The following is a 17,707-nucleotide window of genomic DNA, read 5'->3' on the forward strand; positions in this document are numbered from 1 at the left end:
GGCTACTTTTGCAGGACAACAGCAAAGCTGAGTAGTCTGCTTCAGACTATATGGCCCACAAGCCTAAAATATATGATCCTTTTAACGAAAGTTTGCTGACCCCTGTTTTATGGTATCTGTCACTTTGGTGCATGTATTTCAGATATTTATATACATTTCTTTTCTCCCATTCCAGATTATAATTTGTGAGTCCTAGGCTTCAGATTTATCCCGAATCTCATCCCTACATTCTCCTTATCTCATGCCTAACACCTAACCATAGGGCTGTATACATTGTTAGAGCTTAGCGTTTAATTGAACAAACTGCCATGTCTGTGTTTAATTGTTAACATTACTTGAAAAATATAATGTTATGTAGTATAGTTTGTAATGTTTTATAGCTCAGACTTTTAGCTAATATAGATAGGCCTTCCCAGGGCAATTCAAAGAAAGGTTCTGCTGTGCTTCTATCTTTATATTTTCAGAATAGTCTTATGTAATTATTCTACAGTGGAAAAGATTTCCTAATTTTTTTAAGTTTATTTATTTTTGAGAGAGAGAGAGATTGTGTGAGCTGGGGAAGGGCAGAGTGAAAGGAAGACAGAAGATCTGAAGCACTGACAATACAGAGCCCAGTGCGAGAGCCCTGGTCTACCAACCATGAGATCACGGCCTGAGCTGAAATCAAGGGTCGGACACTTAACCGACTGAGCCACCCAGGCACCCCATGGTGCTCTAGTGTGTTCACTTTGGAATGACTTGTGACAAGCATGGAGAACTCCCATTAATTGAAGACCACTCTTCAAAATCTGGTACCTTCTATTGCATATTTGAAAGTTGCTAAGAAAGGAGATCTTCAGTGTTCTCATCACAAGGAAAAAAGCTTCTGTCTGTATGGTGATGGATATTAACTAGACTTACTGTGATAATTTGTAATGTAACTAAATATTTAATCATTATATTTACATCTGATACTAATATAATTTTGTATGTTGAACATACCTAAAAAAAAAAAAAAAAGTCTAGTACTTTCTAATAGTAGTTCCAGATCTATTTGCCAACCTTATTTCTATAGTATTTATTTCCCAGTAGTTATACTTTAAAAATATATGGCAGGAAGGGAGCCTGGGTGGCTCAGTTGGTTAAGCATCCGACTTCAGCTCAGGTCATGATCTCACATCTGTGAGTGAGATCTCTGCTCATGCTCTGTCACTCTCTCAAAAATAAAATAAACGCTTTAAAATTAAAAAAAAAATTTTTTTTTAATCTTTATTTATTTTTGAGAGAGAGACAGCGTGTGAGCAGGGGAGGAGCAGAGAGAGAGGGAGACACAGAATACGAAGCAGGCTCCAGGCTCTGAGCGCTTAGCTCAGAGCCTGATGCGGGGCTCGAACTCACGAACGGTGAGATCATGACCCTAGTGGAAGTCAGACACTCAACCGACTGAGCCACCCAGGCGCCCCAACACTTTAAATTTTTTTAAAAAGTACATTGCAGGAACAGGAAGAAGAAACTGAAATTGCAGACTCAATTTATTATTTTCCTCATTTCTTTTTTTTTAATATTTATTTATTTTTGAGAGAGAGAGCACAAGCAGGAGAGGGGGCAGAGAGAGATGGAGACAGAGAATCTGAAGAAGGATCCAAGCTCTGAGCTGTCAGCACAGAGCCCAACACAGGGCTTGAACCCACCAGCGGAGCTGTGAGATCATGACCTGAGCTGAAGTCAAATGCTTAACTGACTGAGACACCCAGGCGCCCCTATTTTCCTCATTTCTTAACCAGTTCTTTCCGTTTACATTCCTATGCCTGCAGCTTTATTGAAACAGTAATATTATTGCTCCATTAAGAGAGGTGTTCGTGAAAATAAGAAAAGGAGGGTTTGTTCTGTTTGTTTTGTTTCTAGGTGTTCGGGCTATAGAGGCCCTTAGAATAAAGAATCATTTCCTTTTCTTTCTTTCCTAAGGATATATTTTGGAGAAGTTCAGCTGAATGGTTTAGGAGAAGGTATGTATCAAGGGTGAAAAACACTTGTAGTGTTCAGAGCCCTCCTGACTTCAGAGATGGGTTTGGATGCTGCCTGTAATAATACGTAGCTTGTGATTTTAGTATGTGTGATATGAGTAAGGAAAAAACGTGTAAGTAGTCCAAAGAGTTGCCAGGGAATGAATGAATGATTTTCCCCCAAGTTCTAGTAACTCAGTATTCTTTCTTACTCTTTATGCTATTGTCTGTTTTCCTAATTTTCTATAAGCATGTTAAATGTTTCTGATGAGCATAAGCAATTTTGAAAAACTGGAAATGAAACCAAGAAAACCAGAAAGCTTTGTTGGAAGTATTGCCTGCAAGTCCCCACCTCTTTTCTGTACTTAGTTCTGGATGGGAACATGAATAGAAGTGCAGTTACTTCTGCACCTACGTAAACTAAGGTGTTTGTGTGACAAACCCTGAGGGCCCTTTACTGTCTCACTGGGCACATGACATATTTGGGCCAGGTTGGTTAGGATTTGCTCAAACTTTAGGACAAACAGTTGTTTTGTCTCTTTGAAGGTAGGTTTATCTGTAAATAGAATGCTGTTTTCCCTTCCAATATTAGGTCAACATAAATCAAAAGAAAAAAATATATATATGAGAAATTCAGGCAGCTGCACTCATGATACTAAGTAGATAATGCCAGAGATTGTATGATAGGCTGAATGATTCGGGGAAAGACAAACTGGGGACAGTGTCAGTATTCTCTGGCGAAAAGCTAATTATTTCTTTCTTCTCCTAGGTTTCCAGACAGTGCGTGTTGGGACAGTAGGCACCCCTGTGGGCACCATCACTCTTTCTTGTGCTTACAGAATTAACTTGGCATTTATGTCTACCAGGTGAGGAAAGAGCCTTGGAACCCAAAGGAGTCTTCCAAAGATGTTAAAGATATTAAAGTTTGTTTTTCCCCCAAACTCCATGGCTAAGCCTACAGTTCAGCTTTGCCATTGCTGAAATCAGTCCCCTTCTGAAGAATAAAATCGAGGGAGAGCCCAGGTTCCAGATTGGAGAATCTGAGCGTGTCAGAGCCACTAATGTAGAGTTGTGGTTTATATTTAGGGATACAATAGGTAAGGCTCTGATGGTTCCTACCTATAGTTATAAGGTGAGGGGTCCTCTGAAAACTTCAGGGGGGCTGGCAAGGCATTCTAACAAATATTGTGATCTCCTTATTGCATTACAGGCAATTTGAGAGGACCCCACCTATCATGGGGATTATCATTGATCACTTTGTGGACCGTCCGTATCCCAGCTCCTCACCTATGCACCCCTGCAATTACAGGTGAGGAATGTGAAAGGTACTTTCCCAAACTGCAGCTAGGGAGAAGTATTCATCTTGCAGGTACATAGCGCACCTTCATCAGCATTCATTAGTGGGCAGAGGCAGTGATGGAAACCCCACATGGAGAGAAATGGAGCGGTTAGCTTCCCTTCTTGCTGCTACCTGTAAGGCACATCAAGACTTGGAATATACAGACTATCTCAGAAAAATTCTTGGACATTTTGGATTTTGATGGCAGTGATTTGACTTTCAATTTGATTTTCCTTAGAGACTACAAAAGTGGCAGTAATTAACAGAATATCCTTCACAAATTAAATGGTTTCCTGGTCATCATTGGCACCGTTCAGTTATACATTAGAATCAAATTCTTCAGGCCTACATCCCAGAAAACAGAATTCTAGAGAGGTTGGAACAGTTGTGTATCAGGAAGGATACTGCCTTTATGTGAAGGACTCTTGAAGTTGGATAAGTTTGTCTTTTGAGTCTAGACTTTTGTTTCACTGCATCTCTGTTGCTAACAATTCTTTGGCCCCACACTGGTCAGGCTTAAGAAAATATTCTCAAATGATATGTCAGGTAAGGTGTTTGGGTTAAAAATAAAAAGCTTGGTCAACCTCTAAATATTTGAAATTATCAAGGACTCAACATTATGGTCTCTCTTGCCAGAGTGAGCTCCGCCTGAAACATTTCTTGTCACTATTGCATCCATATCTAACCTCCCTTTGTACCATTTCCATAATCAACTGCCATCACAATAAAATTCATGATTTATTTCCCCCCTGTCATAGAACTGCTGGTGAGGACACTGGAGGAACGTATCCTTCTGTGGAAGATTCTCAAGAAGTGTGTACCACCTCTTTCTCCACCTCCCCTCCTTCCCAGGTAGGGGGAAACAGGTTCTGGGGTAGCTGTAGTTGGTACATATATGGGCCTTATGAAATGGTGTCAGAATTTAGATACAGTCTCTTTTGGTGGTGGTGGTGATTGTTTCTAGAGGATTACTTTGAGAGGTGAGGCAGAGCCTTCTTATCCAGCAGGTAATATTTCAGTGTTTCTGATCTATAACCATTCTTAACCCGCAAGATTACACGTAACCTTTACTTTCCTGGAGACATCTTAAAATTCCTTAGCAAATTAGTCACAGGATTCCAAATGCACGCCAATACCAGAGAGATATTCTACCCTACACTTGTTAATTTGGTAGCCAGTTCACTTTTGAAGTGGTAAATATGGTTCCTAATAATGGAAAGAGCGCAGAAAAAGCCAATAATTATTTAGCATAAAATGCCAGTAAGAAGCCATCAGGTCAGTTGTTGCAACGGTTGACACAAATTTCTGGCTATCTGCATTCTTTATCTGTACATTTGTGGTGTTGTTGTTAAATGTTTATTTTTTTGAGAGAAAGAGCATGAGCACGGTGGAGGGGCAGAGAGAGAGGAAGAAAGAGAATCCCAAGCAGGGTTTTCTTCCATGTCAGTGCAGAGCCCAGTGTGGGGCCTGATCTCACGAACCGTGAAATCATGACTTGAGCCGAGATCAAGAGTCGGACACTTAACAGACTGAGCCACCCAGGTGCCTCCTATGTGAACATTTTTAACCATTAACTTTTCCATTTGAGTCAAACCCAGTTTCAGTGAAACACAGGCTCCAGTGTTCCCAGCTTCCCAAGTGGACATGCCTGTGTGGCCTTATTGTATAATGTATGTGATACAAGTCTGCTTCAGCCAAGAAGTTGTTTGTTGCCCGATGACTGAACTTCAGGATGTGTTTCTTCCCTTCCACCCCGACTCATCTGTCTCCCACCTCATGGCTTTGCAACTAGCTGGTCTGCCTGCTTTTCGTCTCTGTTGCTCCTCTCCTCTCTGACTCTCATGTTAGACACTTACTTCTAGACCTAATTCAGTTCTCTGTTCCTCTGAATTAGTCCCAGATTATCCCCTTTCACCATTTTTTAATTTTACACTTTATTGATTGATATTTTCAGGGGTTTTTTTGTTTGTTTGTTTTTTTAGAGAGAGAGCACACAAGTGGGGGAGAGGTGCAGAGGGAGAGAAAGAAAATGTCAAGCAGACTCCATGCTGAGCATGGAGTGCTCATGCATGGCTTGATCCCACAACCGTGAGATCATGACCTGAGCTGAAATCAAGAGTTGGACACTCAACTGACTAAGCCACCCAGGCACCTCTGCCTTTCACCATTTTATTTGGGAAGCCCAACAAATTAATTCACTACCCATACATAAATTTTTATTTTCTGTGGGTTTTTTTTGGAAACCATTCTTTTTTTAATGTGTATTTATTTTTGAGAGAGAGAGAGAGCGAGCATGTGAGCCAGGGAGGGGCAGAGAGAGGGAGACAGAGGATTCAAAGTAGGCTCTGTGCTGACAGCATATAGCCTGATGTGAAGCTTGAACTCAGAAACCGTGAGATAGTGACCTCAACTGAAGTCAGATGCTTAACTGACTGAGCCACTCAGGGACCCCCTGTGTTTTTTAATTAAAATATTTAGAAGCGCTAGGTGTGGAACCTGCTTAAGATTCTGTCCCTCCCTCTGCCCCTCCTCTGCTCGCCCTCTCTCTCTCTCTCTCTCAAAAAAAAAAAAAAAGAAAGAAAGAAAGAAAATATTTAAATTTATTTCATTCTAAGTTTTTAGGAGATACTGGATTAAAATTATGGTTCTGATCTGTTTCAAAAGCAGAAGTTAGACACAAAAGCTAGATTAATGCCTTTTGTAAAGGAAATTATGAAATCCATGGGTCACTACTATTTCTGCTGTTCCAATTTAGAGCTAAGGAGGTTCTTGTAAAGCTGCCTAGACAGTTAAGTTTGGGGGGGTGAGAACTGTTACTCCTTTCCCCCTCCCCCATAAATGTATGTAGGCATGAGTGTCACCTTTGCTCTGGGAGAGGGTAGCTTCTGGAACACTTACTGACATAGAGCAATACAGACCACAAAAGAGGGGAAGGCCCACTAGAGCACATTAATGGAAGTAGATTATTTTTTAGATAATCAAAATGTGACTATGTCAAGTTTGGTGTTCATTGAAGTTTTATTGTACAAGTGATAAATTCATAAACAGTAAATGAAATTGTGACTTGGGAGATAAGATGGTGAGGTTGGGTCTTAACAAATCAGTTTGTCTTTCTTGGATACAGTGGAAATTTGACCCGACCCCAAAAGTAAGGGGAAGTTAAGTAGTTCCTGATCTCGTGTTTGCACGGTTGGTTGACCTACGTAAGAGGAGCCTATCTTTCTCATGGTATCAGTTGCCTGCTGTGTCTTGTCACAGTTTGAAAGTAGATCATGCCAAGTTCTTATCAACACTGAGCATCCCATGGGTGAGCCCTGTCACTACCCTCTGAGTACCTCTAGTCAAGGCTGGTACGGTTTAGTGCAGCAGTATTCATTTTGAACCTTAATGGTAGAACAGAGAGAGAAAATCCTTTGCCAGCAGGCCTCATTCCTGTAAGTGTTGAAATGGTTTCTTCCTTGATTTAGTCTAGGGAATTGCGTCATTGTTCAACAACTTCTAGCTTTTTGCTAGAGTCCAGTAAATGCATGTTAATGTGGTGTTTGTTTTCCCCACAAAATAAGGACGGACCATTGTGTCATGTGGGCACAGAGTTGAGTCAAGAAATAGTTGTGACCCTGAACCTGCTACTGTGATTTCAGGTCCAACCTCCAGTTCTAAGCACTGACTAGCTAATTGGTAAGACATGGAACAGCAAGACCCGAAATAATCATAATTAGCTTTGAAATCTAAGAGTTTTGAAAGTGCTCCAGCTTTTACTGCATCAAGTTGTCCTTCACCATCTGGGGCTGTAAAACACACACACACACACACACACACACACACACACACACACACACACACACACCTACACCTGTACACACCCCTTTATCCTGCCTGGGATGGTATAGTAAAGTATGCAGGTGGGTTCCTGAGCATCTTCAAGTTCCAGCCAACAAATGTCAGTTGTTTCAACCTGCCCCTGCAGATCCTGGGTCCCCAGCAAAAGGCCTTCAGTCTAGCATTGTAACTTCAACATCTTCATTCATCCTCAGCACACCTTGCACCTGCTCTTGGGCCCTTCCTGCTGGAGACCACTCTCTAACACCCTTCCACCTGCTTTTGACTAAGGACACACTAATGCTTGGTGCAGGTTTCCCTGTTTTGCCAAGTCAAACCAGCTTGACTCAACTTTGTTTTCCACCTGCTCATCAAGGAGACAAGCATGCAGTAGAGCCCCTTGGGACAAATGTCTCTTCTTCAGACCCTTCCAGGCTGCCCTTTTAGGAAGGCATCCATGCAGCTTTCTCCCCACTTCATTCCTGACTTCCAGTGTGCATTTCAGCCCCTGTTGCTGCCGCCCCTTCCGGAGTTTTTTTCACTTCTTTCTCAAGTCCCTTTTCTTTTTTCTTTTTGTTTCTCCTGTCTCTGTGTGTATCTGTGCACAGTGTGTGTTTACTGTCACAAAGGCACATTTTCAGACCCCTACTCCTGTGGTGACGGACACTCTGAGGGTCCCCATGGCAGGACTGGCCTTTTCCCATCAAGTGAGTCCATACTGGGAGAAGGGGATATAATCAGATGGCATCTTTTTATTTGAAAAAATTTTTAATGTGTGTTTATTTTTGACAGAGAGAGTGAGCGCGAGCGGGGGAGGGACAGAGAGAGAGAGGGAGACACAGAATCTGAAGCAGGCTCCAGGCTCTGAGCTGTCAGCACAGAGCCTGACACAGGGCCTGAACTCACAAATCGTGAGATCATGACCTGAGCCAACGTCGGATGCTTAACCGACTGAGCCACCCAGGTGCCTCAGCATCTTTTTATTTAAAAATTATAAATAAAGTACAGGGTATAGTTATGTAAAAGTCCCCAAGTGTTCTGGGGGTTATTTGAGGCTTGGTAATTGATTCTTAACAGGACGCAGCCATAGCACAGCAGCCCAAAATAGGATTTCTCGTTTGCCCATCCTCTGCCATTGATGTAAAAAATACATGGAGTTATTTATATCTTATTTCCAAATAAACAATCCAAGAGTGTCATTCTTTCTTTTTCAACATAAATAGGAACCCTCCCATTCCGAGGGGTGATAGAGGGTGTGATTAGAGAAGATGCCTTCTGTTTCAAAGGGACCTCAAGGACAAAGGAGAAAATAGAATGACCTGGGAGAAACCAATGACTGGCTGCAGGTTCTGCCTGGGCTCATATTCCACAATCTGCTGGGCCAGAAACCTACTAAACAGCTGAGTCCCTGGGAAAAGGGAGCAGGGAACTCATTTGAGGCCTTTGAAAGGCTGCAGGCCCGGGAATCTCAATCCCACTGCAAACAAGTCTGTTTTCTTAGCTAAAAAGTGATGGCCTGGTCTATCTTTAACCCTTATGTCAGGCCCCCTGCACTGTGAGGATGTGGGCTGGGATCTATTCCTTACTTCTCCACGATCTTCATCATTAGTCATACTCTAGGATTGCCTCGTTTTTCCTCCTCCTTTCCTCTGCCCCTCTTTGTTTTTTCTCTTGCTTAGCTCTCAAGCTCTCGCCTTTCCTATCAGCCTGCTGCCCTGGGCGTTGGATCAGCTGACCTGGCTTACCCAGTAGTGTTTGCTGCTGGCTTAAACGCCACACACCCTCACCAGGTATTTTTCAAGATGGGGAAGACCCTGGGGGTTCCTGTGCTACCTCCCCTGCCCTGAGGCAGTTGAGGGGCCTCTTGAGACCCCAGTGTTTATTCTAAGTGCTCTGAAGCAAAGCTCGTCTGTAACTTTAGAGGACCAGAGGTGACTCCGAGACGAAGGGCCTCCGAGAGTTCCGAACGGAAAGAAGGGCTTCTAGTGTTTTCTCCCTCTCTTTCCTTTCCTCTGTACGCCTTACCATGCATGTCTCCCCTTAGCGGAGTCCCAGAGAGGACACAGATCCAAGGTTTCCCGCCCACTTGGTGGCAGCATTGGTGGTGGAAAAGCTCAAAAGCAGCTACCATGATGCCAGGACTGGATCCCCTTCTGCCTGACACTGCCATCATTCGCTGTATTTTTCCATTTCCCCCCAAAGCTCATGGTTCCTGGGAAGGAAGGTGGGGTACCCCTCGCTCCCAACCAGCCTGCACACGGTGCTCAGGCCGACCAGGAGAGATTGGCGACCTACACCCCTTCTGATGGGGCCCGCTGTGCTGCCACACCTTCCAGCAGGTGGGTTCACGTGTTGATTGCTCGGGTCAGCAGGGGCCCATCCCCCCAACACACGTGCTTATCCGTTGTCAGTAAAGAGTGGCTTTCACCATTGCCTCGGGCTTGACATTTATGCCCCAAATGTGGAACTCTTAAAGTTCTCAACATACTGCAGCTGGTATGTAAGGACGCTGCCCTGGGTTTGCTGTTACAGCCAACAACAGGGGCCTAGTTCTTAGCACCTTCATCCACTGAAGGGACCTTTCAGATACATTTTTTATTTTACCCCAAGATTTATTCCCTTGGGGTCCACCTTCAGTGTTTCCTGAGGACCAGAGCAGGGTGTTTGCTATAATCCTGACGTTTGGGGCCATACTGTGTCTATGGTGGTAGTTAGGATTGATTTTTTTTTTTTTTCTGTCTGCTATGTTAGTATCTCCTGGAGATTCTTTAGAAATAACTGCTTTCCTCATTAAAATTTTCTTAAAATGTTTGTCTTTTCTGATCACAGAACTGATTAATTCTGTAGATTTCAAATTAAGGAGACATTGGTTAGGTAGAACATGAAAGTTTTCATAATCCCACTCTGCACAAATCACCACTGTTACTGCTCTTTCAAAGATGAGAGGATCTCAGAGGGTTAAGTAATTTGCCAAAGAGCACTTAGCTCACAAGATGGCTGGGCGCAAGCTGAGCTCCTTGTTCCTACACTCCGAGCTCTCCCGTGGGAAGATGAGGCTGTCCTGCCCTGCCCTCCCTTGACCGCAGGGCCCCAGAGATGATGATGTGGATTGCCCCACTGCATCCTAAATGAACTTTAGGATAATAGAAAAAAAATTTTGTTCATTCCCACAGTGGAGCAGTGGGAGGGAAATTATTTGAGAAGATATTTTTGTGCCACCATCAGGAAAAATACTTTCATTCCTGGTTTCCCAAACTTCCATCCTTTTATCCCTCCCCCTGTCAGATAATCAAAGGAAGATCCTGGTAGTCATTTTACACTCTAGTTTTCTGAACCTTGACTCCTGGGGCATGTCTGGGATAGCTAGAGATAGAGGAACCTATCTCTGTAAGGTGAGGGTTTCTTAATGTTGGTCATCAAAGCTCAGGCCTTTCCACAGTGCTGGTCTTCCTTGCTGGCTGGTGTCCAAGAGTCCGCTTAGGCTGCACAGTTCTCCTCCCCACCTTGAGCTCCTTGCCATTTCCCATGTTGGTGGGCCAGTGGCCGGTCCTATGCTGGACGGTGGGTTTATGGGGAGCCAAGTAGGCTCTGCTGAGCCAGAGTAACAACACTATCTTTCTTCTCCAGTGAGGATACTGAAACTGTATCAAACAGCAGTGAGGGCCGGGCTTCCCCCCATGATGTCTTGGAAACCATCTTTGTCCGAAAAGTAGGGGCTTTTGTCAACAAGCCCATCAACCAGGTGATTTTTCTGACACTGCCACCTGTGAGAATGTCTGAGCTCTTGGGGGCAGGGCTCTTAACCTGGGGTCTGTGTGACCCCTAAAATTGTGTGTGTGTGTGTGTGTGTGTGTGTGTGTGTGTGTGTGTGAATTTTTTGTGAAGAGGGTTAATAACCTGTGACACCCCTCCAGGAGAAGTTCAGAGCTGTTGTTCTGTGATCTTTTAAGCCTCCCAAAGGAGAAGGAGACTAGGCACCATTTGGTACAGACACATTGCACTGAAGTGTCAGTGCCTCAGCCTTACTCAAAATAGGAAGTTCCACCCCAGCTCTGCCAGTACACAACCGTTGGTTGTTACTGAGTCACTGTGGGTCAGGCTTTCAAAGTTGCTTCCCGGGGTCTTGGGGAATCCTACCCCTGTTTGTGCTGTGGGTGTATGGTGGGAGGCGGAGGAGATTTGGGGTTCTCCGACAGGAACCTGAGATCAGTATGGTCAGCGTGGGTGTGCTAATCTACTGAACGTGCAGGCTTCTGGCCACCTGTGAGGAAGCCTGTAGGCTGGGGCAGGGATGGGCAGTAACGTTTCTGTCTCTTCAGGTGACCCTGACCAGTTTGGACATACCCTTTGCCATGTTTGCTCCCAAGAATTTGGAGTTGGAGGATGCCGATCCCATGGTGAGTCCCCCTTTGATGGTAAGATGGTGTTGTGCTTATCATCTTCCTGGGTGAGTTACTGTTTCTCCACAGACCATCAGCCAGCCATGCTCTTGGTCTTACATTTTCAGCCACTGTTGGGTCTCTTACAAAACCCTTGATTATTAACAACAACTTGCACCTGTGCATGGAACCAGCCCCTACCTCCACCTTATTCTGAAACAGGTGAATCCTCCAGATTCCCCAGAGACTGAATCTCCTCTCCAGGGCAGCCTGCACTCTGATGGCTCCAGTGGGGGTAGCAGTGGCAATACCCACGATGACTTTGTTATGATCGACTTCGTAAGTTACCATCACCTTTCTTGACCTTTGCTGCCATAGGGTAGATAAACCTAGAAGCATCCAGGGCCCTTGGACAGGACATCCTTCACAGGGATCAGATGGCCTGGTATAGACAGTGGGGATGGGACAGGTGGGCACTTGGCTGTGCAGTTCATATGGGGAACCTGCCCTCATATCCTGCTTTGGGGACACATTTGAAGGTCCATGAACAAGAAGGCGTTTTGTGCCATGTTATTGGTTGAAATTCAACTCTAAATGGGGATTTGCCAGGCGTATCCCTGTAGGTCCTATTCCTGCCTGATTAGATGGCCTTTTGCTAAGGAAAGGAATTTAAGGGGACATAAACCTTCCCAGGGGAGAGGGGTGTTATCACCAGAGGTAGGTTTCAGCTGCCCAGAAGAGAAGGGTATAACGATTCCTCTTCCAAAGATGAGCCTAGAGGAATCCTTTCTTTGATGATTACTGGAAGGGAAGAGGGTCATTCATAGCTTCTCTCCCCTGATTTTCCTTTGTGATCTAAGACAAGCTAAACTGAGTCTGTCTTGTTTTCGAAGAAACCGGCTTTTTCTAAAGATGACATTCTTCCGATGGATTTGGGGACCTTCTATCGTGAATTTCAAAATCCCCCTCAGCTGAGCAGCCTCTCCATAGATATCGGGGCACAGTCCATGGCTGAGGACTTGGTATGAAAACTCCTTCCCCTGCCGTACCTCATCCTCTGACCTCCTCTCCTCTTTTGATGGCCATTCCTGCTCCAAAAGCCTAGAAGTTTCTTCGTGTTACTCCCCCCACTCCCACACCCCCCATCCTCTATGTAACAGGAAGGAGACACTTTAGATCATTATGTTCTGTTGATCACACTCGAGATTTGCATTGTGTCTGGCAGTCATTATGTTGAACTTGCTTGCGCTGACTTCCTCCTCTTCTGTGCATGCGCAGCATTACTTACACATGCCTGCCATTCGGTGCCTGATGTCTTCTGCTTGCTGCTGCCACTAAGCCACGCGGCTCCAGTAGCTCTTGCATTTGGCTGTTCAGCTTGTGAGGCAGAAGAAACGCAAGGTCCTGAGTATTGGTGTTCTTACCCTTTCCTCGGAGAGCTCCTTCCTGACTCAGCTAGTGGTTCTTGTGTTTAGCCAGATGTCCTGACACTGGCTGTAATTACCACATCTCTGCTTTGTGTATTTCCTGTGTCCAAAGGGCAGAGGCATGCCTCGGTGCCCTATGCCACTGTTGCCAGTGGACTAGGGAGACCCCTGGCCCCTGACGCCTCCACCGAGCCTGACTCCACTGAGTCACTGGGATGTTGCTGGAGGCTCTTAGTCTTGTTGCAAGAAAGAATTCAAAGATGGACCAGACACAGTGGTTGAGCAGTGTAAGTGAAGAATTTATTGGAGGACACTCTCCAGATGTGAGAATGAGCGAGTTCAAAGGAGAGCTCTGCACTCCAGGGTTTGGGTCTCTAGCTTTTTTTTTTTTTTTTTTTTTTTCAAAGTAGGCTTCAGGCCCAGTGCAGAGCCCAACACAGAGCTTGAACTCATTCCCTGGAGATCAAGACCTGAGCTGAGATCAAGAGTCAGATGTTTAACCACCTGAGCCACCCAGGCACCTCTGAGTCTCTAATCTTACAGCTGTTAACCAGGGATGGAATATTTATTACTTGGAAAGAGGATGTCTTTGGGAGCAGGGTTTCATACCTTTTCTCCCTTGGCCAGGGACTCTGGCCTTCTTTGTATTTGGCCTGTCTGGTTTGACCTGGCTTCTTGTGACTGTTTTTGGAATGCTGCCAGCCAGGATAGGCCTCTGACTCTCCCTCTAGCTGTCTCTCACTCTCCCTTTGCTGGTCTCCAGGTTTCCTGTTAAAACCTAACTAGCCGCTTACTGTAATGCCACAAGATGTCAGGGTCCCTCTGCCTGAGGTGGGAATGTGTTGTGTTGACAGCAGCAAGCCCGACGAGGGTCTCAAACTCACGAACCGTGAGAGCGTGACCTGAGCCAAAGTTAAACGCTTAACCAACTGAGCCACCCAGGCGCTCCTAATGTTAAGCTTTTAACCGCACCTCATGCCTGCCAGGAAATCTCCTGTCTGTGATGATTCCGATCTTCAGATGCAAATTCATCAGTGGAGACAGAGCACCTGATTAGGGTCAAATTTTTATTAATACTTGATACTGGAGGGCAGTTAAACTTAACTCCTCAGGTTCTGTTTTCTTCTCCTGTTACTGTTTTCTCTCAACTCTCTAACTCACCCCTTCCTCAACTGATGTAAAGATACAGATTCATAGGCCTCACCACAGACCTGCTGAGTCAGAATCTCTTGGGAGCCTGATTGGGACTACCTTGTTCATGTGCCCCCAGAGGATTCTGGTGCCCAGCTCAGGCCATGAAGAAACCTCTTGTAAGCTTCAATCTGTAGCATGCTAAGCCTACTGTTTTATTCTGGTGTTAGTCTAATCTGTGCCAAAGATACTTCACGTCTATTTCTCTGTGTCATCCTGTTGTTGGCATGGTCCTTTTCTAGCTCATTTAGTGTGTGGCCTGCTTGCATTCTCTAGACTGTTCTGCTAAAGCCCCTGACCCCCCACAAACCCTGCTGGACACAAGCCCTCTGTCCAGTGCCTGCCCCACTGTCCTGCATCTCCTGCTCTACCGGCCAGCACTGCTGAGCCGAGCTCTGTGCTGCACCCCTGTCTTCAGCTCAGGTGCCTGGGCTAGCTGCCTCTTCAAGACCCTACCTGAGTAAGCAGCTCTTCTCTCCCCTCCCGGTACAGGACTCACTACCAGAGAAGCTGGCTGTGCACGAGAAGAATGTCCGAGAATTTGATGCCTTTGTAGAAACTCTGCAGTAAAAGTTGGTGTCCTCAAGTACCAGCAGCATCCCCTTTTTGTGGTCCCAGGAGCCAGAGCCTCCCTCTCATCAGCTGCTCCCATCCCTCATCTTGCTCCAGGTGGAGGAAAGGCTGGTTTCCCCCATGGGGACCCAGAAGTCTCTGTTCTTGCACCTCCTGGAGACTCCATGGCGGCAGTCAAGCCCAGTGATAGCATTTGAGAGGACTCACCCCCTGGTCTTGAAGATTGGAAGATGCTTTTTAACAAAAGGGCCCTCGGGGTCATCTGCTTACACCGCCCATCAGCAACTGCTTCACAAAGGCTGTCATCCCGTTCTTCCTGCCCACCCCTTGCCCTGGGTCCACCCTGCAGCTGGCCCCTTGTCCACCTGCCGTTACTGTCAACCACTTGACATTCCAACTGGTGGCCCAGAGCCTGGTGTGGAGGCAGAAAGAAGAAGGAGACAGTACCGGGAGGAAGAAGGAAGGCCTCCTTCAGGCTCTTTTTTTTTTCTTTTTTTTTTTTTTCGTCCTTTTTGGTTTGGTGTCTTCTTCTCTCCCTCTCTCCGCCCCTGTGCCTATACTTTTGGCAATATGACAGGCCTCCTGCCCAAGGTGGCGAGAACTCCAAAGTCAGCCATTCCCACCCTTGAGGGTTGTGCTAGCCCATCCCTCAGCAGAGGGTCGAGCAGCCCTGGTGGCTGCCTGTGCAGCTCCTCAGCTCCATGGAAACAAGAATCTTGCGTCTCCAGGATTCTGTCATTGGGAGTCACAGCAAAAGTTTTTTCTCTCCTATTCCCCCCTGTTGCTGCTCCTTGGTTAAAAAACATGGTAAATATTTATTACTTTCAGAGAAATCAGATATTTTATAGAGAAAATATGTTTGAGGTTAGGATGTTTTCACTTGGGGAAGGTGGAGGGCCTCTTCCTGGAGTAGGGCCTCCTCCTGTGGAGGTTCCTCAGGTTCTGGGTTGCTGCTGTGAGGGTCTTACTTCCTATTTACACAAGGTGGGATCCAAGAATAGGACTGGCTGGGGGCGACAGAACCTCCCAGAATTGCTGCACTTGAACTGACGACAGGCTTTACCTTTGACTCCTACACATGCCTGGCGAGAGTCTTGAATCTCTCCCAGCTTCTGCAGAGTAACTGACTCCATTCTGGCAGCCCAGGAAATCTTGGGTGCTAAATGTGTACAACTCTGTGTGTACAACTCGCCAGAGTTGTACCATGCACATACAGTGCATTGTATGTGCCCCGCTGTGGCCACGGGGAAGGCTGGAGGGGCCCCTCCTTCTGGGGGCACTTGTTCCTGTTTCTCAGGGCTGGGTTATGGGCCTTTTCCTCCTTCCTCCTGGGCCTGGCCACCACCTTTCTTTAATCCCAGGGTCTGCACACCACCCTGAGGTTTCCTGGCTGGATTGGTTCCTTGTTGAGAAACCAAAGCTAGGCATATGATTGACTTAACCTTTTAGGTATCGTTACTTGAGTAAGTCAAGTGCCTAGCCTCACCCACCTACCATCTGTCCCTCTCCCAGCCTAACTGGCAGTCCTGGCCAAGGAAAACAAGGCCCACCCCTTTCCTCCTGGCCCACCTGGGCTATTCATTGGCAGCAGCTGTTCTGCAATGGAGCAGGTGGTCCTTAACTGCTTGTTAGTAAATGCATGTGACACTGGTCCCACCTACAAGACTGAGCTCTGAGGGCTAGAGTGGGCTCTGATGCCGTCTCAGGCAGTTGGAGCCCTTCGGCCCCTGTTGCATGCATTCTGCTGCCACAAAGAAATGTTCCCAGCAGTGGTGTACAAATGGCCCTCCTATCTGGGCCAGTGTGCACCCATGGCCTGCTAAACCAATCCAGACTTACTCCCAAGGCCCCAGTGCTGAGAAGGGTGAAGCCCTGGTAAGCTATCGATTGCCCATGCCCTCAGCCCCATCCTGCCACAATATCTCAGCCACTGTCCTCCTCCTCAGGCTGAGCACTGAACGGCCTGTTAGCTATTTTCCTCTTTGGCTCCTAATTGTTGGCCTTTGCAGGCAGCAGCCTTTCCTTTAGGACCCCCATCAGTGAAAGGCCAGGGAGGCTGAGACCTGAGCTGAGCCTGGGAGGAGTAGAGCAACTGTCAAGGCTGGCCCTTGCCCCTCAGCCCCATACAGTGACAGGGATGAGCCCTAGACTGACTCCTGCAGCACCCCCTGGGACAGGGCTGGGACCCGTCACTCATCTCCAGGTGACAGAGTCCCTCCCCCGCCTCCATCCCACCTTGTTTGGAAATATTGAGCTATACTTTAAAATGTATTCAAGAAATTTCCAATAAATTTTTTCTGTACTTTACAGCCTCCTGTCCTACAAGTTTTGTAAAAAGATAACCCACCCCATCCCACTTCTGTGAGGATCCTGGTCCCTGACGGGCCCCCTCCATGGAAGTGGGGGAAGAGCAGTAGATATGAAGTGCAGAGTGGCTTTGGAGTCAGGCAGGCTGTTTTGTCTTGGGGCTTGGCCACCAAGCAGCTGTGCAACCTTGGGGCCAATCAGGAAACTGCTTGGAGTCTCATTTTCCTTGGCTGTACTGTTCCCATTTTGAGGGCTTATCTGTGAATAGTCAGTGAGGTAACGTGCATGAAGTTGACATGCATATGAAGTGTGGCCATGGCATCATCATCAGCTCTTTCTTGCCCCCTACACAGCCCAGCCCAGCCCAGCACTCAGCCTGGAGGCTCAGAGTGAGAAACAGCTGGCAGGTCTCCGCCATGTTTCCAGTGGAAGCAGACAGGGAATGTGGGGCTTCCCAAGCTGCCCGGTATCTGTTTGCTGATCTAGGAGGAGTTGTGGCTGAGCAAACCAGACAGGGGAAGGGGTTGAATGAAATATAGGGAAGTCAAGGGCCCGTCAAGTTTGTTTAGCTGCTCCGATCTGACAGTTTGAGCGAGGCCCTGGTGTGGTCTCTAAGGAACCATGACAAGTAGAAGAACCCCGCGGACATTATTCCTGCCTGGCCCCCTGTGTGCTTCTGTAGCACACATC

The 17,707-nt window shown here is 46.4% G+C and overlaps 1 protein-coding gene across 10 annotated transcripts in view; it reads left to right on the plus strand.

The window, feature by feature from the left end:
• ATG13 (autophagy related 13) overlaps window positions 1–17,017 on the plus strand; it is a 54,288-nt gene extending 37,271 nt beyond the window's left edge. For 4 of the 10 annotated variants that reach the window (XM_045039221.1, XM_006937244.4, XM_006937243.4 and 1 more), the window contains 12 exons: window positions 1,945–1,985; window positions 2,752–2,848; window positions 3,193–3,291; window positions 4,080–4,173; window positions 7,749–7,847; window positions 8,820–8,930; window positions 9,343–9,479; window positions 10,768–10,882; window positions 11,460–11,537; window positions 11,742–11,858; window positions 12,413–12,541; window positions 14,630–17,017. In XM_045039221.1, coding sequence (XP_044895156.1) covers window positions 1,945–1,985; window positions 2,752–2,848; window positions 3,193–3,291; window positions 4,080–4,173; window positions 7,749–7,847; window positions 8,820–8,930; window positions 9,343–9,479; window positions 10,768–10,882; window positions 11,460–11,537; window positions 11,742–11,858; window positions 12,413–12,541; window positions 14,630–14,707 — 1,195 coding nt within the window. In that variant the 3' untranslated portion in view covers window positions 14,708–17,017. The remainder of the gene's footprint in view (window positions 1–1,944; window positions 1,986–2,751; window positions 2,849–3,192; window positions 3,292–4,079; window positions 4,174–7,748; window positions 7,848–8,819; window positions 8,931–9,342; window positions 9,480–10,767; window positions 10,883–11,459; window positions 11,538–11,741; window positions 11,859–12,412; window positions 12,542–14,629) is intronic. The other 6 variants (XM_006937246.4, XM_006937245.4, XM_019812350.3 and 3 more) reach the window with 6 other exon arrangements.
• Window positions 17,018–17,707: the final 690 nt, after the last annotated feature.

This window comes from Felis catus, chromosome D1 (genome assembly GCF_018350175.1).
Source record: "Felis catus isolate Fca126 chromosome D1, F.catus_Fca126_mat1.0, whole genome shotgun sequence".
In the NCBI taxonomy this organism is placed as follows: domain Eukaryota; kingdom Metazoa; phylum Chordata; class Mammalia; order Carnivora; family Felidae; genus Felis; species Felis catus.